The sequence below is a fragment of the Magallana gigas genome, chromosome 7 (genome assembly GCF_963853765.1).
Source record: "Magallana gigas chromosome 7, xbMagGiga1.1, whole genome shotgun sequence".
NCBI classification, from domain to species: domain Eukaryota; kingdom Metazoa; phylum Mollusca; class Bivalvia; order Ostreida; family Ostreidae; genus Magallana; species Magallana gigas.
The window spans coordinates 15,156,219-15,176,037 of NC_088859.1; the positions used below are offsets into that span (position 1 = coordinate 15,156,219).

The 19,819-nt window shown below is 34.2% G+C and overlaps 1 protein-coding gene across 5 annotated transcripts; it reads left to right on the forward strand.

Moving 5' to 3' along the window:
* The first annotated feature begins 205 nt into the window (after nucleotides 1-205).
* On the forward strand, nucleotides 206-18,983 carry LOC105334028 (BAR/IMD domain-containing adapter protein 2). Of its 5 annotated transcripts, XM_034457571.2 has the most exons (16): nucleotides 206-505; nucleotides 808-883; nucleotides 1,569-1,661; nucleotides 9,656-9,717; nucleotides 10,502-10,573; nucleotides 11,655-11,786; nucleotides 12,085-12,150; nucleotides 12,753-12,839; nucleotides 13,031-13,129; nucleotides 14,306-14,459; nucleotides 14,957-15,146; nucleotides 15,461-15,529; nucleotides 15,745-15,910; nucleotides 16,315-16,458; nucleotides 17,119-17,639; nucleotides 18,624-18,983. In XM_034457571.2, exons 1-16 carry the CDS (start codon nucleotides 458-460, stop codon nucleotides 18,700-18,702), a joined length of 2,058 nt encoding a protein of 685 aa, XP_034313462.2. In that variant the 5' UTR covers nucleotides 206-457; the 3' UTR covers nucleotides 18,703-18,983. The 5 variants fall into 5 exon arrangements, with proteins under 5 accessions (XP_034313462.2, XP_034313463.2, XP_034313464.2 ...); XM_034457572.2 differs by lacking the exon at nucleotides 16,315-16,458; XM_034457573.2 differs by lacking the exon at nucleotides 16,315-16,458 and having other exon boundaries at nucleotides 211-505; nucleotides 17,485-17,639.
* Nucleotides 18,984-19,819: the final 836 nt, after the last annotated feature.

Genomic DNA, 19,819 nt, shown 5'->3' on the forward strand with positions numbered 1-19,819 from the left:
AAGGGGCAGAGAGAGGCAGAGAGAAAGAAAAGGGGGCAGAGAGAGGCAGAGAGAGAAACGAACTCCAAGGGATGCTGGTCTCTCTCTCTCTCTCTCTCTCTGTGTCTCTCTCTCTCTCTCTGTTACAAAAAACGATATCGATCACATCTTTTATTGCCGTTCTTCTATATCTACATGTATTATTGTTGCCATCGTACAAACTGGGCGGTTTCTGACGGGAAAGGCACGTTGTTACACCTGTCATCGCGCCGCGCGTGACCTTTTACCTTTGACGTATAACTGTACAAGCACGCACCTGGGGTTTCAGCTGTCAAATGTTTGTAGTGCTGCAGAACTTACCGTAGTGATGTTCTAGCGGGAGCGAATGGTGCACGGAATATACTCGGGGGATTTTAATTATTTTTCTACCACTAGATAGAATTTAACAGTAGATTTGGATTATTAGTGAAAAATAAACATGAAGAATAGCGACGAAAGCCATAAAATAACGGAAACTGTGTACAAGGTAAATTTTATCTTATGCCGTGTATTATACGTTCACCACACCTGTACGTTAAAAAAATCAATATAATTGTTGTTCCTTGCTAATATAGTAGAAAGAAGAGCAAGATTTCCGGTCAGTTATAGTAGATCATGCGTGATGCACGATCTTTTTCTATATATCCGAAGAAGAAAAAAATACCTGAAATGTTCGTGACAGACAAGAGCATGCCAATGCATCTATAGCGCCCTTTATACACATATATATCTATGTTGAAATCGATGTAAATCTCTTTTTTCTTTTCTTTTAAAAAAAATTGTCATCAGAATCTTGCGGAGAATTTCAACCCTGGAGTACGGCAAATCATAGCATGCGGAAAACTGTACCACAAGGCCTTGCAAGGTAATGGGGGTCATCTATAACCTGTTGACACAGTCAATTTCACCATGTCCCTACAACTAAGACTTGAGATAAAGGTGTGTGGAAGGAAAGAAAATGTTTATCATCAAGTAAATCCTTTTGCTTGGACAGTAATCAGGGTACACATATTCATATTCAGATTGCATCGGCTGGGACACTTTTTTGTCTTTATCCCTCCAAGGGGGGTACAAGATAAATCTTTTCCACATTCCTTGAAGGAAGCTAAAATGTCAAACTGTGTCAGAGAAATGACTGCACATACCAGATTTAGTCACCTTGGGGCCAAGATTTAGACACCATTTACATTGTGTACAATCAATTTGGGTGTGGTCATCTATTTATAAATGACCAGTGTGATGTATTGGGGTCATGGTTCGTACCAAGTGGTACAAGGTGGGGTAGCATTAACTTTGATGGCCAGGTTAATTAAAGCTATTTACCAAATTATATATGTGATTTGTATGGCCTCATAAAATTAAGGCCATAACCATAACACATGAAATTTTATGGGTGTTCATGGGAAGACTTTACTGTAGAAATTAAGTCAGATTAAAAGTTGTCAGTATACCAGTAGATAATACATGTATATCTAGTCTCTAATTAAACTGATTTTAAAAATCATTCTTACCAAACATTAGTGGCTGATTTGGCTTAACTTTTTCCCTAGGCCTGACTGTTGCTGCAAGGGCCTACACAGAAGCCCTGATGAGGGTGGGGCAGTCAGCAAGAACCACGTGCTCAGGGGGCACTGAGGAAATGGGCAAGTATCCCGAGTAATATCACTCATATACCAGTCATTGTACATTCACAACCAGCATATGGGGAATTATGTCAATATTCAGTATTACAAATATCAGTATCTATAATGCAAGGTATAATTAAGATGATGAAGTGAGTGTGAATTCTCCTCTCTCTGTATTCTAACCATGATATCTCAAATCCTTGGATATTTCGACAGTTTTTTTCTTGGTCCTCTTGATTTCAAGATAAAGAGCTTTGACTGTATACATTTGCTTTAACACACCACTAGAAATAATGGAAAGATTGTCCAACAATGACCACATGCATTTTTGGGGGCTAGAAAAAGTGTTGAAGCTCAGTATAGTGACTTTTTATGGAATCGGTCTTAATGGTCTTGGATGGTTTGTGGTAAAGCACCTGACTATTATGTATACAGGTGTCACAAGTTTGATTACTGCCAATCCTGGCCAGCAAAATGTTATTTTTGATTTCATAAGTTTAATTCTTCTTTTCCTTAATGATAAAAGTGGAAACAAGAGCTAGGTTGTACAGGATTTTTTTTTCAGTTGTGAATACTGAACAAGGAACATGAATTAGATTTCCTGTAGTAAATATTAATTGTGTATAAACTGTTTTTAGGTGCATGTTATTTTTTTTTTATTTTTTTACAAAAAGGAACATTATTTAAGATAAAAAATTGGGATGGTTCTTTAGAGACCTGTCAATTAATGCATGACACATTTCAATGAATCAGACTGGGCAAAGGGAGTCCCCCTGTTGCATGCCTTGTGACTCGTGATTAGATCTTTGCTGTAACAAGATGTCTACAACAATCCAGGATACTAAATGTCTAGTGATACATCAAACAAACTTTAAAATCAGTGGTAAATGGCTTAATCATGTGATTGTGTCCACCTGTAGTTTTAAGAGACTTGAAAATGGCCAGGCTTCCGGATTGACTGACAAATTAAAATAAGATCAATGGGGAAACAACAGTCGGGGAACACTAGCTTGAGCTATACGTGAAATCTTTGTTTTTTCAAACAGACGGAAAAAAGATGGCCATAAAAATATTTGGTTTGCAACCAATGTTTACAAAGATGAACAACTTTCCTGTCTGTCTAGGGGAAAAGAATGTAGGTAAAAAGATAGATAGGGAAGGTAAAAATTTGAGAGTTGCTATTTTGGATTAACAGTATATAGATAAAAAGAGTAATTAAAAAGATAAATTAAGAGTATATAGAGACTATGATTTATTCACTTTTTTAAAAGAGAAATTTTATATGCAAACTTTTACAATATGTAGCTTTTTGAGATAATAATTGTACATCCCCTTCTTTTAAAAAATCCAAAAAGTGTCCTTGTCATTCAGGTTATTTAAATTTAAATCATATTTAGAGAAAAGAAACCAGTGCAATTAAGTTGGAGGCCTGGGGACATTGTAGACTCATGCATTATTTATTTGTTGTGTTCATCAAAACTTTAATTCTATGCAAAAAATGTTTTGTCAAGCTGGCCTTTTTGATACAAGCAAAGTATGTAATTAGGTCATATGGAAAACTTTCTTTTAAAACTATTGCATTCCAAACCCTGAAGCTTAGTGTCAAGGAATGTCATTAATCTTTCATTTATTTAGATCAATAAAAACTTTAACGAAGATTTTTCATTAAAATCACCAGTCTCTTTCATATTTGTACCACCTCTTCAGTTACCATTATTATAGCATTGGGAACCTCTTTCTGGCTCTTAATTGTAATGCGGATCTTCAGAATACGCAGCAGTTGTAATTTTAGCTGAATATAATTTCTGATTGCTGTAGGTGTATTTTAATTTCCTCAAGTACCTACTGAATTTTAGATTTTTGGCCATAAGGAAATTTTCATTTTAAAATCAGGGGTATGTGTTCTAGCCGTGCCTTGTGTTTTGATGGAAATCTTGTAAACATTTCCTTATTAACTTTTTTTTTTCGGTCATATTACTCTGGTAGATTTTAAATTCAGGTATATAGGAAGAGTGCAGTTTAATATTAATGTATATGACTAATATTTTGTGAAATTTTCCTTATTTCACTCTGTTTTTCTGGCCACAATAGTACAGATAATTCATACATAAAATACTTGTATATCCTTGATTGGAAGTTTCAGGCCATGATCAAATGTCAACTAGAGGACAGAGTTTCCCATGCACAGTAATAAAACGATGAGGCTTAATATATATATGCTTTCACTGATAAACACAAAAAGAAAAATGTAAAGAAAAAAAAAATAAAGTATAAAGCTGGGATTATAAGTAATGGTAGGTGTATACCTACGTGGTGTCCCCGACTTGATGGATTGGGGATGTCCACTCCTTTGTTAGTCAGACAGACAGCATTTAATTTCTCCTTTGTCCACAGTGTAAGCTTTTACATTGATCTTGGTAATTGATGAGCTGCATGGTGGAGTAATCGGATGTGCCGGGCCTTAGAGGCAACAGATTGATACATGAATAGTTTTATAGGTTTCTATTTGGTTTGTTTATTTGTGTGTGTATTTTTTCTCTTCCAATCTGAACACAGTTTGATTTTACTGGTCAAAGTTTTCAAATATGAGCGAATTAATTGTCGATCTTTCACTGTACTTATATGAAATACACAAGGATGCATATTATCAACTACACAGATAAACAATATATATGTATACATTCGTATATTGAGTTTAATATGCTACACAAAGGAAATTGGACAGATTTAGCCTATGGGTAAATACACACAACTTCATGGTATAAATACAGGGCAAATACAGAATGATACAGTAGAGCATGAATATTCCACATCAATAGCACTGGCAAACTGGTACAATTGTAAATTGTGGGGATATTTGGAAGGGGGGGGGGGAGGTTTTGGTAGTAAGACAGGAGCAAAGCAATTGACCTGGATATGTTTGGAATCTCAGTCAATTTCTCTCAGTATTATAATCTTAATTTTATCTTTAATTTATGCTTAATGAAAGAAATGATGATTGATTCCAATGTTTTTTCTGTGTACGCATGTATTGTTGTTATTCAACAGATTGAAGATATATGTTATTCAGATTTATAAAAAAAATATCCAAAAACGAGTACAAATATTGATTAAATTTATATACAGATCAGTTCGTTTGAAGCATTTTATCAGTTGTATTGACATTTTTTTCTGAACCATATTGCCAACATTTTGATCAGATCTAAAATAGGAAAGAAAGATCACAAGATCCCTAGATTGTTCAATTTGCTTTGTGTTTGACTCAAAGTCACACACCAGTTGACAGTTGAGTAGATAATAAACAGGGAAACATTATAGGAAGAACACTAGGAAATTACCTATGAAATAACCATGCAATATTTCTTCAGAGTCGGGAGAAGAAAAGAAATCTTATGGTACATCATGCATTTTTTTCAAAAAGATATTTGCTTAGAGGGAACCATTGTCGGATACCCACAGGTGATCGCGTCTTTTACTTATCACCCGTGGGTATCCGACGATGAGAGGGAACCCAAGAGAGAAAGAGAGCTAGGGACACTAACCTCTATGTGTGTGCTTGTGTGTGTGTGTGTGTGTGTGAGAGAGAGAGAGAGAGAGAGAGAGAGAGAGAGAGAGATTATAGTATATAGTATAGCTAGTATAATGTTATAAAGGGGTTTTCAAAGGGATTTTAAAGGGAAATAAGTGTTAAGAAAGAGGGACAGACAGATTACAGTATAGCAAATGGGTTTTACAGGGAGATAACTTTACTTAGAGATGGAAATGGAGAGAAAGGGGCACTAAATTGTATTAGCGAAATAGTGATGAACCACAGAAAATTACATTACTGAGGTCTAGACCTTTTGTCACATAGGTGATGGTCTGTATGCTAATACAGTTGTCACTTGTCAGACCTGTAGTCCGTTTTGCTATGTAAGATGTTATGGCCCGTGTCATATCAGCAAAAAGGCCAGGTAATTAACTCACCTTTGCCACATGTACTACCAGGGGTGAAGTTAGGTGACATTATGCATGCATGGACAGACTGATTCATATTGACAACTATTTATACTCAGTGGATAATCTGGCCTCTTGAATTTCAAATTCTTGTGTTTTTGACCATGTATTGCCTTAAGCAGCTATGGACTGATGATTTCCTGTTTAAAAAAATGAAAAACACAAACACAAACAGCAAAATTTAAATGTTATTGAGAAACTTTGTTCCTCATTCAATTCTTCTCTTTTAAAGCAGGAAATTTCACAAACTGCATTTCATTAACTAAAATAGTTATAGTTGATCCTGAAAGACTTCACTGTACAATTATTAATACTGTACACATTATTACATTTCAGTATCTGTGTTTTTAAGTGCATGGTCAATGTTCTTGTGGTTAGCAACCACTATAGTCACATGTTACTGGTTTGAATCCTTTAGTATTCTGCTTTCATTCCTTGGAGCAATCACTTGCTCCCCAATGTCATGGTCTACCCTGCTATAAAGGGGAGGGGAGAGAGGGGCAGATCAAAGGGGGAGATAAGTCCAGCCCATTTTCAGCATACCTAATGGGAGTCTAGAACTGCATATAGCAAAATTGAGGAGTCATGAACCCATTGTCTCATCTGTATCAGTGGTAGTGGGAGTAAAATGTACTCCAGAAACTTGTGGATAGCAAAACATGAGAACTATAAGTAAAAATGCTGTGCTTATGAGTCAACTTTCTATCAGTTGCATCAGACTTCCTCTTAATAATGAACCACCCAACTTAGTGGAGGTGTAAAAGCAAGGTATACCTTTCTTTGTTATGGGTGTATTTAAAAAGATTCCTTTATTTGTTGTCATACACAGCGCTATCTATGTTTAACTCAAATGTCAATTTACGTTAATAGTACACTATCTGAATTAGGCCCTACCTCTACCGGATTAAGCCTCGTAAATTAACGAGAAATCTTTTTAGAGTTTTGAAATTGGAATGAAGCGGTAAAAGTACAGTATTGAATAAATATCAATGCAGAAATAATTTATGAACTAAGAAACTGCACAATGCCTAGAAGGTGACTTAACAACGTTGATGTTACATAGATCGGTTGCTGTAGATCTCCGCAAACAAACAAGAAAGGCTGGTGAAGTTATGTGATTTAAAACGGAGACACTAAGACATCATGCATTTACGCCTTAGAAAAAATTTGCCATTAACTATTAGTAAGTCGCAAAATTAAGAGTTAAACAATGAAATTAATTTCTAGGGGAGTCTGATATCTACTGAAACTTGTTGGTAGCTCCATTTGGGTTTCTTAGTGCATGGTCATATAATGAAGACTGATGTGTTTTTTATTTAAAGAAGACAATATGTTTTACTTCTTAACCTCTTTAATGTCTCAATCTGTCCCAATTTCAGGCAAAGTCTTTACCAAATGTACATGTATTTGTTACCAAGCTCATCGCCATCAACACATTGGTCATAGACTCAGAAACAAAACTGCCACAGAGCAACCTTTATAGGGAGTACTCACGGTTGGGAATGTTGTGACCCCCCCCCCCCCCCCCTTCTCCTTACCACACACCCACCTCTTATTAAAGCTGTACAGATTGTTAATAAATAGCTCTTGCTCTAGCAAAGCTTTATGAAATGCAATATTACAATACATCCCCCAAAATTGATTCATTATACTTTCCATATTTGTACTGGTGATCAATACACAGATTAAGCCAGTGTGGCATGTAATATATTTTTCAATACAGATTTAGACATTCCATTCTCGTATGTGTGTTATTGTGGGGCTGATGTCATACGACAGGCTTTATTGACATTGACCAATCAGTTTTATTATAGGCTGTGATCATATAACATGTTTATATCACACACCCTATAGCTTGGCGTGACATTTTTATTCCTATAGTTGGCTGATAGGGCAGGGCTTAGCTTACTATAGCTGATCAAAGATAATTATACATATATACCGGTACATGAAAGTTACATTAGCAAAAATTTTAATATTAATTTTTATATAAATTTCATCATGCATTGAATTAAGCTTGCTTTTTATAAGGTAAACAATTACATGTACTGCATATTTACTGATAAACAGATATTAAAATGTACTTTTATCTACTTGTACATATGTACTAAATTAAGGAAATAATTTGATTGTCAATTGTGACCAGTAAATTTGTTGCTGATGAAATTTTGAGATTGTATCAAAGTGAAATTTAACAAACATTTTCTAACTGAATTGCTGTACTGTATATTCCTTATAAAACGTAAGGAATTTTATATCTGCGAAATATCGTGAGGAGCAGTCCTTGAGGATTTTTTAAATCTCTTATTTTTCAGACATTTTTGAGATAACTTTATGAAATCATAACCAAAAAAATTATGTTTGTGATTTCATATTCTCACAATTTGATGCAATTACAGCGGAATCATGAAATAAATTAATATCACGTAAAATAAGGAATTTACAGTAAGAAGTATAGGTATAGATGAAATAGTCTTTTTTTGAATCATAGCTGAAAGACTTTCTTTTACTTTGTTTAATAATGACAGCTTGTTGAAACTCCAAACTAAACATATTATACATGCAAAGTATGCATGTACATTGCATTTTGGTTTAGAAATATAATTTAATTAATTAATGGAGCAATTCAGGATGGCATGTGATTGTATTCCTGTATAGAATAGCTTGTGTACATGAATTATTAACCATGTAAATAAGAGTGACATAAGGGGAAGGTAAATGTTAATGTATGTTTTTGCCTGCAACCAACTTTCCGTTGTATAATATTGCATAAATTACTTGTGTATCAAACTGTAAAAGGGAAGTAACTCTTTCTCTTTCAGCCCCTAGCTACGCAGAATTTTAATCCACAAATCAAAGAGATAGAAAAATAATAAATTACGCAGTCGACTTGGCAACAAAACTGATAAACATTGTGAAAGTTTGGTATTTGATAATAAGCTTTTGTGCTTCAATCATTGTTGTGAACACTGTGTAAATATGACAGATTGAAAATGATAAATATTAGATATTAAATGATAATTGCATGAGGAGGGTCACATCGGGTAACTTTACCACAGATAACACAACTTGTTATCATTTATCTATTGGGTCATACCTTTACTTTTATAACAAATGATTGTGGTACTATCTATAAGTGGAATAATAGAGTATATGCAGATGCAGGTAAAAATATAAGAATTGAAACCAGCCCATATATGACTTATAGTACATGCATTTGAAGAATTCCATTCGATTTATTTTCAAATTCTGAAAAATCAGCAACACGTGCATTATCAAACTTAATTTTCATTATGCAAGGTGAAATAACAGTGCATATGTACCTTTACAAGTACTTTTAGTTTGCTGGAATAATGACAGTTCATAATAATCTATTATGGCTTGTAGGGGTGAGATTATCACATTTTTTCACACTGTGGCTGACAACTCATCTCGCAACCCAAATATCCTTTGACGGTTATTACCTGGTAACCCAGCCTTGATCTAGCTTCATACCTTATGTATATGTACCGTTATTGTAATCAATCGAAAAGGGACATTCCCAATAAAAACACATCTCTGTAATTTCAAGCCTGTGTATAAATATTCATCATTTATTGATCAGAACTTCTTTCAAGAGCATCTTAATTCCAGGGGTTTTTTGCTGTTGTTACTTTATATAAGGCTACACAGAGTATGTACCTTGATAGGTTTATCTCGTAATGAATGAGTTACATACAATGTCAGGTAGATGGAAATCTTCTTATAGGGTGTTTCTATGTCTCAATAACAAATACCAAACCATATGTAAGCAATGCAAGCTATTCAAGATGAATATATATTTTACATTACAAATGGTAGACTTTGATCACAAGTGTGCATTAATTTAATCAATAAATGGTGGGGTTACATCTAGGTTTTTTTTTAATGAACGTAATACAGGATTGCAATAATTTTGCTAACAAATAAAGGTTTATCTTTTTTAAGATTATAAGTTTCAATTATATTTTGAAATGCTTCCTCTTCTTTGATTTCAGGTGAAGCAATATATGAAATAGCAGAAGCTCAAAAAGAAATACAGGCCCGAGTTGAAGACAATGTAGGTTCTTTTATACATTGCTGTCCAATGTAGAACAACATTGTGGTTTTCAATTACCACTGTTAGAGTAATTGAGTCTGAATGATACTTAAGAGGGCTGAATGGTTGTGGTCATTTCTAGACCATATTAATCTTCTTTTGACAAAGAGCTCTACATATATGAATATAAGAATAAAACTATTACAACTTTGAATTTTAAAAAATTGGATTTTATCTTTACTAAAGAACTGTTTTCAGTTAAGGGCAAAAATTAACATATTTAAGATTTTAAGGTATATCTTATAAATGAGTAAATTGTTGACCACTGAGCCTCCTTAAACACGTACAACTATGCTACATTAAAAGGAAGGGGGAAGCAGAAGTAAAGTGAGGTTACTGTTTTCGATAACGTGCGCTCCTTGCCGAGGTGTTGCACTACAGCAAGGATGAAAGGTGATACAAGGATGTGTCTGCGTTCGTGACAAAGTTTGTGATAATTGCGTGGTCTCAGTTTCAAATTCCTTAATTATGTTGCCTGTTTTGTGGGAAATGTCAAAACCAATATAATTTTAGATAATTTGTCATGATTGTAGCCTTTTCAGTGGGAACAAATTATCATTGTTCTAAAAAAATATGTGAAAGTTTTAAATTTAATACATACCAGAAGTTTCTGAGCTGTCAGATGTATTTCTTAACCCTAATTAACTTTGCTGAGAAAATGATGTAGATTTTGATCCATGTACATGTTTGTTTGAATACGGAAATATACTTTGGCAATACATTGTATTACTTTTTTTTTTTACAGTCCAAAGCCCTATTTACAGAGCTAATATTGCCATTGGAACAGAAGCTAGAAAATGAATTTAAAAGATCCTCGGTAGGTATCTTTCACGAATCGCAGATCCTTATTCTTTATAGTGCAAACTTTCTCAGCATTGATCGAATGCTTGTTCAAACATAGATTATGTAATATTGATAAAAAAATATATTTTCATGTGTATATATATGAATGGGTGGATGAATAAGAACTTGACATGCTAAATTCGAAGTTCGTCAAACAGGCTTGTCTCGATACTTGGTTGTTAGTAAACACAGTCAAAACACAAACTGCAGATCGAGAAAGGACCTAAGCGTACCTTATCAATATGCACTGTGATTCACTCCGTATACTTTCTTAACAGGGTGCGGAGGTGAACTTTTGTGAATAGTTGAGTTGGGTGGGAGGGATATGGGCCATTAACAGATACACATCTCTCAAATTTGGAACTCTTCACAACCTTGTTTATTCAGGACAAACAATACCCCCACCTCTTGACTTTCTCTATTGAGCACAAGTGTCAACATATCACTGTCTGATGGCAGAGACGAAATGTTGAAACTGGTTTTCATCAGTTGTGTGAATGAGCATATTGAATGTGATGAATATATGTTAAGGATATTTCTTGTTGAGTATCCATTCCTGTCAATGATTCTTAAAGTACATATTTATGAACATGATATTATATATTGCTACTTACATGTCACCTTATAAAAGAATTTTATGTCAATAATAAAATTAAAGGTTGTGTGTGAATGCTGTGTTTTATGAGTATACCATATATTTTCTCCGATCATATTTATTTTTGCCCCGGAAGGAAATGGAAAACAGCTAGCCGGGCTAATTCAATATACTGCAAGCTGCTTCTCTTTAAATGTATAACTGTGTTAGGATGAATTAGATTTAACCAAATTCTTCTACAACTGTTTTGGGGAACATATAACATTGGGCAAAAATAATCCTTTGTACAATAATACTAGTTAAACTTACGAATTTTGTGCTATCAGACTGACTCTGCACCAAGTTAGATTTAGTCAAAATCATTTGACAATGCACAGACTGTTCTGGATAGATTATACATATACTCCTACTTGAATAAAAAGTCATCTCACGGTAATAAGAATCCTGTCATTATTTTCAGTCCCAGTACAAAAAATATTCTAATGGTCACAAGGTCGTTTGGGCTCCCTACAGTAAAGCAGTGGAATCGCTGAAGAAATTTCGCAAAAAAAGTCGAAACAAACCCATGTTTGAAGAGCAAAAGGAATCCCAGGTACATTTTTTTATATGTGAAATGATTGGCAAATAATTATTGCAATTCAAATTGACAAAATATCAGGTTAAGTGCATGCATGCATGGTCATGCAGACAATTGTACATATGTCCTGTTGTTTGAATCATAAACCGGTAAATATTCATACTTTTTTTTCAAAAAATCATGGAGGAAAAAAGTAAAGATGCATTAAATTCATTTCTTAATGGTACAGATTGCGTTTGAAATTTTACACTTTTATTGACTTTCCTGCAAGTCTTATGATAAATATCAAGAGTATTCTTAAATATCTTTTCAGCACATGAAAACACTTGAAAGATGTCAAGAAAAGTTGGATGAATTCAGAATGAATGGACTTAAACTGGTAAGAGAGAAACAGGATCTCACCGAGTTAACAGGTGTGTGACTGTTAGTCAATATTTTGGGTCTCAATATCTCAGTGGTTAGAGTGCTGGCACGGTATGCCAGAGGCCCTGGGTTTGAGTTCCGGTTGGGACTTGACTTTTCACCACCTGTTACATTTTGCGCCCAACGTACAAATCTGACGGTCACTCCTTTGTAGCATGTTTCACAACATTTCCTTCACTCATAGAATTCTCCTCGTAAATTCAAGGATGAATTTCTACCATGAAAGGGGGAGTATGTAGCTCAGTGGTTAGAGTGCTGGCACATTACGCCAGAGGCCCTGGGTTCAAGTCTCGGTTGATACTTGACGTTTCACCACCTGTTACAAACATTAAAAAGAGAAAACAGAATTTGTTGATTTTTTGAAAGCGATTGAATTATTATCTTCATGCATAGTCATTTAGTCTCAGCAAGGGGCTGTTGTAAATCAAATTGAAGCAATAATGGAAACTTAAATTGTGCAGCAAGACAGAAAAAGAGAAGGAATGTTATGCGGCTGCATGAGTTGCTTGTTGTAATCTCATAAATAATATGATCTGCTCAAACTTTTTGTACCTTCAGGCTCTTCTTGAGGAGAGGAAATGTCACTGTTTTCTATTGGACAGACTAAATGCCATGGCAACACTTTATGCTAATCACCATAAACAGGTGAGATACTGAATATTTTGTATTTGTGGTGAATGAAAAAAAGGAATGTCTGATGTTGGTATGGATGACCCAAAACGCAATCCCTTTTGATAGATTATTGTACAGGAGACATTTTTCCTATGTATTAAAACAATGTAAAAGGAAGAGTAATCTCCCTTTAAATGATTTTTATGTGCCTTGTTCAATTATAGTCTGCTGAAACTTTGATGATCGGACTCACAAAATGGAAGCAGCTCTCTGTCAAACCTCACATCTTGCCACCAGAAGCGGAGCGACTTTTAATGATTCAGGTACACACATCAGTAACAACTACAAAATCTGATATATTCAAGCTATATTCCATATGCTGCATATGATAATTCAGAGATAGCCTTCTAGATATTACATCAAAAAGAGTGGATATTTTCTGTTTTTATGTCTTTGGATCAGCTTACTTCTGTAGCTGATCAGATTTCCCCGTTTTCAATACAGTATGTCGATCAGTTCGTCAGTAAATTCCTGTCAAATTATTGACAGTTTTGTGAAGCTATATAAGTGTCACAGATAGACTCATGATTGGATTAGTATACTTTCATACAGTTAATGGTATTTCTCTGTCTGAATCAATGAGGCAGGTGGATGGTAAAATGGTTTCATTTAAAAACAAGCAGGATCAATTGGTATTGAGAAAGATACAGTAATTAAAACATATACATTTACCGGTACATTCAACATCAAAATTGGCAAATGCCTATCTACACAATATTGAGTTACTGACCAGCACATTACTCTCTGTGTAGATTTCCTCACATTAATGATCCATTCTCTTTGATTTATCAGCATAAAGAGGTAAGTTATGTGCCCTCTACTTGGCTATAGAAAATTAAGATGGCAAGCTATCTGTGACTCTTTCATGAATGTCATTGACATATTAGTTCATGTACGTACTTCAGTTTAGGCAATGTCGTCAAGGTCTGTCTATCATCAAAATGAAACTTGTTGGTATAGGCTGAAAATGTTATTCTTCTTACTTTGCTGTGCATATCTGGCTTATGGTAGATATTCGTTAATGCATTTTTCATAAAATTCGGTAAAAAAAGAATTTGTTTAGGTGTAGTAAATGTCCTTCACAATAGATAAGTTCTCTATGGAGACATATCTAAAGAATTTCTTTATCCCTGTGAATTATATTGTCAAGATTAACAAGAAAAATCAATGTCATTATTGATCACTCAATCTCACATTACCAGGTGAAAGACACAACTTTATACCTACCTGTCTGAGAATAACCTTGTATTTTAATGATGTCAAGGTCAATGACCTCATCTTTTTGTCTAGTCAATGCTAACAAATTTAGTTAATGGATGTGAGTTCAGATCACTAAATAGTACTTGTTAAGCAACAAGGATCTATATTCCCTGAAGAAATATATGATTGTAAGTTATTAAAGACATGTTGGCCATATTGTTTTTTACCTTTTGATGTAGGATCGGGATCACATGAGTGAAATAAATGGAGGACTGTACAGAAATGACCTTGAGACGAGGTCATTAGGAAGTCCGTACCGGAGGTCACAGAGTATTCACGATGTCCACAGACGCCCAATACCTATACACTCCGAGGGCGGATCAGACATTTACAGTAAGCCTACGATTTATCTTCTCCTCTTATAAAGTTATCTGTCAAGTTAATTTGTCAGAATAGCTATTCATCATGTAACGGTTATTAATTAGCAATACATGTAATTCCTTATTTTTTTTTTTAATCATATCTATCATAGTTAAAGATAGGTTATGTTGGCATTACAGCAAGACTTTAATTAAATTTATTAGCAAATTTTTATGATCCTGCACAATATATTTTTTTTCATTATTAATATTTGTTCATAACTGCTGCAGAAATCAATTTATCAGAACTTTTCAGCTAAATGTTTTAAGCTTATGAAAACAATTAGTTCAGTTACATAAATCCCTTTTTGAGTCATGAGACAGAACTTTTTACCATGGTTTCCATGGTGCTAAAAGAATGTGAGTCATTGACTTCCCCTGAATGGAACACTAATTCATCATATGAAGACAACATCAATGCTTCTTAAAATAAGAATGAAATGGCATTTAAAAAAAGACATTTATTTACAGCAAAGACTCTGCCTCATGGGCGGGTAGTGCCGCCACCTCCACCGACGTCGGGGCTACAGGTCAGGGCGGTGTACTCACACGACGGGGAGGGAGAAACCAAGATGTCATTTATGGAGGGTGACATGATCAACATCATTGGGGAGAAAGCCTCAGATGGCTGGCAGTATGGTCTCAACACAAAAACTGGAAAGTATGGAACTCTCTTAGAAATTTTTTGAAATGCAAGTACATAATTGAAAATTAAATTAAAGATACAAAAAGTGTAAAGTATTTAATTCTATCCTATTATTTGAAATTTGCTGAACATAAAATTGAAAAATCAAATACAGAATTTGTAACCATCAGCTTATTATATTTTTGGCATGATGAATTTTGGCTAGAGGTTCAATTTTGTTGCTTCTTCTTGTAATTTTTTCAAAGTAAATACTTAACTTCTGTAGCATTTAATTAGTATTTAAGTTGAGCTTGTATAAAAGTACTGCATGTTTATGCGTGTTATTGTAGATATGGTTGGTTTCCACTGTCTTTCACAGAACCATTCCATATGCCCCCTATGAGAGATGGGCATTCCATGTAAGTAAAACACTACGTTGTACAAAGGGAAACAACTCTTTTCATTTTTAAATACATGTATAGTACCGGTACCTAAAATACTTTAAAAACTTTTCCTTTAAACCTTGCCTATTAAACCCTGCATAATTGCAACTTTGTTTAGTAAAATTGTAAATAATAGCAGTATTTGGAAAGCATATTATGGATCAATTTTTAATTAGTGGTTACGTTGTCAGGATGAACGGTAGAGTGAAGAGTATGGGTGATTTATTGGATGATTCGCCGGAAAATGGAAGTTATTTCATGGAACACAGTATGCCAGGAAGTGCTCAAAGACCGAAATCCCTGTACGAGGGCTCGGGAACTAGATTACCCATGAACAGTAGCCCACCAGCTATGAGGGTAATTAAGAGAGTAAAGGAATTTAACTGGTGCAGGAACCCTTGATTATGGAGTAGGGTTTAGTAATGTTAATTTAGAATTAAAATCTAAAGGTAATTTTGTTAGATATTTGTAAGAAAAATATTCCATAAACTTGATGACTTTTAATTTGTTACTGATGGATACTGATATGTCCTCTATTGCAAATGATAATATTATGCATGCATGATTTATTAAATTGATTTTAAAAATTTGTGCTCATTTTATGCTGCTGTGCTTAGTCAATCTCTCATTTCATTAGTTGTAGAAACTGTAGATTTTAGCTCATATATTCTCAAACAAGCATCTGCTTGCTGCTTGGTCTGTTAACCAAATAGACTAGTTTTACTGTTACATATTGTATTCACCAATCCGTAACTTTTCAGTCACAAAACCATCACCCTGGGTGGAATGGGCCACACCCTAACGTTATGGGGTCTTATTCTTTACCACGGCAATTCACAGGGCAAGGGCCATATATGAGCTCTGATACGGACCACCTTTACCAATTTCTGCCCTCAGACCAACAGGTATATTGCCTGCTGGAATGTTGTCATATGGACCTGTATTATATATGGATACCGCCATACCTTGCATGTTTATAACAAGAAAAGGTGTATACTAACTAGATGGGATGGGGTTTATTAATTATTGAATTTTGGAAGGATCTTTGGAGTGGTGGATAAAACTAGATGATCTTTTTTTATGAATAGAAAATTCATTTATATAAAGGGAAATAATCCCGATCTGAATGTGCCATTTTTTTAATAATAAGCAAGAATATGGTTATGCTCACGGATAGCTTATTGATAAACAAAAGCAGATTTTATATCTGAAAAATCAAGATACCTGTAGATAATTATTAGAAAAAATATGTTTATTTTTTATATTTTCTGTCTTTTCAAATAGATGGCCTATCTGGATTACAATTTTAACTCCTTCCTCTATTAATGTTGTTCAACAGACTTGTTAATTAATATTAATGTTCATCATGTCACGTTTTTTATCGTCTTTTATGTACCAGTACTAAAAACACAACGGTGAACATGAAAAGAAAATAACCAGCAAATCCTATTAATTCTTAACAGAGTTTTAATAAATGTACTAAATTTTTTTTTTTATTTGTGTTATAATAGCGATATTTTGGAACAGCAATATTTTTCTCCTGAATTTTACCTCTTTGTATACAGCATACTGGAGACAGAGCACCCAATGCTTATCATCATCAGGACCCTCATTTTACTGAGGCCAGGGGCACTAACCCCCCTTCTCCCCCTTTACCCCCACCCCCTTCCCCCCTCGCCTCCAAACAATCCTCCCCGAGGAATGGTACTCCCTCCTCCTCCCATTCTTCTGCCTCTCCTAGCATAAGCTCCTCCTTCAGATCAGAATCTCCAATCAGAAGAAACGCTGCACAACAAAGTCAAAAATTCAACCAATCAGCTTTCACCATTCCACCAGCACCCCCTCTTGCTCCTCCTACTTCTGCACCAATCACAAACACTCATGCTTCAACTGCACAGTCTGAGAATTCAGTTTACCACAATTTATACCAGAGCACCCAAGGAAGCATGCCGGGGTATGGGCACCTGTCTCGTCAACAACACAGCATCCCCCCACCCCTTCCTCCCGCCCCTCCCGGGCCCCCTCCCATCGGTGGACAACAGCGAGGACCGGCAATGAATTATGGGACAGATGAAGAGGATTCAGAGTAATATACACTAGAGATATTTATGAGTGAACTATTGTAAATCATTTAACATATGTATGGTAAACCTTTGATAACATCGATTCTAGATGACATTACCTGCATTTCTAGACACAATTAAAACTGACAACATTGATTGAGGATAAACATGATCAATTAAACTCCTTTGGAACCTGTTGCTAATTTTTCTGTATGTGTATTCCATTTAGCAATAGAACCCTCTAGTAAGAGTGCTGCTAAATCTGATGTACTTGAGTAGATTTATTAAAACCATATTTCCACCGCATGATATATATTTACATAAATCCAAAAATATTCAAGCAATGCAACTGTTTTGTTCTCCTGGGCTGCATGTTACTAACCATCAGGTCTATATAATGCTATTGAATAAAAAGTGCAGTACTAATTTCTGTGTTTAGTTTTGGTTAAATTATCTCATATTTTTGCATGGGGTTGTTTAAATCAATCTTCAGTTTTAATTTAATTTATGTATTGGAATTGAATGCATTCACAGGCAAGAAGGAAAACCAAAAGTGCATGTAAAACATGAATCGGAAAAAAAAAATAGAAAATACATGTCAATAAAAATGACACAGTATCAAACATGTGGTATAAAGTTATAGTGTTTAGTTATGATTTGTACCCGATTTTTATTTCAAGTAGAGAAACCAATTTTCCTTAGGATTTTCAAAATCTTGATTCCCCAGGGAAGAGGCTTACCGTAATTATTTCTGCAATGCTGGAGCCAAAATTTTCTAACATGTTTTAACAATAAGAACAATGCTAATGATATTAAAATAGGATAATGATATTAATATTGAACTTTAAAAAAACTAAAAAAATTATTTTAAGACAATGATCTTTGTATAGATTTTGAGTAAATACTCTGTAATTATTAAGATTTAGAAAATTTGCATTTGCTTTTGTGATGAAAATGACAAATGGTGTACATATTTATGACAGATTTGTATTATTTTCTATTGACAGTTTCAGAAGAAATCCTAATTTTGCCCACGTCAGTTTGAGGAGAACGGTGACCAATGACAGATCAAAACCTCGATTTTAGTTAACGGATGGACATTAAACCTCATATTTTATCTATGGATGGATGTTAACCTCACTCTACTCCATGGATGGATCTACAGCTCATATTAACATCGCTAATTTGGATCTAAAACTTGGCTGGAATCTGTGAATTGCAGGATTATTAAATTTATAGATTGGTTCAGTTCGTGAATTTGAAACTGATATGTCAAAATGGTCTATAGATATGAATATTGATTTTATTCTATGGATGTAAGTTTTAGATCACGGAATAGGTGCTATTACATTAAATGATTGACTCTCGGAACAAATTTGTACATGAACAGATACATATTGAACATCTTATTTGTATTGATTCCTGATGCCTTTTCATGTCCTTTAATATCGAACCCTTTTAATGCTTCCATCTCTGTAAATTCAATGTCTAACTCCATAAACCGGTATTTATATGTTATACGGTAAGGTTCTTGAAATCTATATCAATATACAGTGTATCAAGTGCTGTCATATGAAAGTTACGACTATATGCTACCTTAATCATGTTTCTAACATTACTATGCATAAAAAACCTTTTTGTGTACACTATATCATTCAGTGAAAAATGTATATTCTACATGAAATTATAATCAGTAAATGCATGTACATCATAAATGAATTGGTTGGAGTCACATACCCTTAAATATACCTTCGACTTTCGTATCCTAATTAATAATGTCAAGATGCATTGTGAATTTCAGCAATTTGTGTAAATTAATGTATGTCCCTGCTGCATCTTTAAGTCAGTGGTATCCACTGAACAACAATGTAAGATGAACAAATCTTTTTCAATTAAATGCAAATTTAATTGTAACACACTTTTATAAAAAATGTAGTGCATAGGGCTTAGAGGTACCTTAACTATAATCTATTCAAAAAAATTGTATATCCTTAAAATTACTCTCCTTCCAAACTTTGGATGATCATTAAAACTGGTTCCCAAAAATTAAGATTCTCTTTATACATCTGATATTGATATTGAACATTGATTTTTAAGTGCTGGTGTTCATAATTTGATAAAAGTCCCCATAAAATATTTTTGTTTTATTTTCTAATCATGCTTGTATCATTTTTCAATTACAGCATTATATTTTCACACAATT

What these genes read in the sequence shown, in the direction of transcription:
- LOC105334028 (XM_034457571.2), top strand. Translation starts at nt 458, where the DNA reads ATGAAGAATAGCGACGAAAGCCATAAAATAACGGAAACTGTGTACAAG. An exon ending in TAACGGAAACTGTGTACAAG is followed by an intron (nt 506 to 807) that starts GTAAATTTTATC and finishes AATTGTCATCAG; the next exon opens with AATCTTGCGGAGAATTTCAA. An exon ending in GTAGCCCACCAGCTATGAGG is followed by an intron (nt 15,911 to 16,314) that starts GTAATTAAGAGA and finishes GTAACTTTTCAG; the next exon opens with TCACAAAACCATCACCCTGG.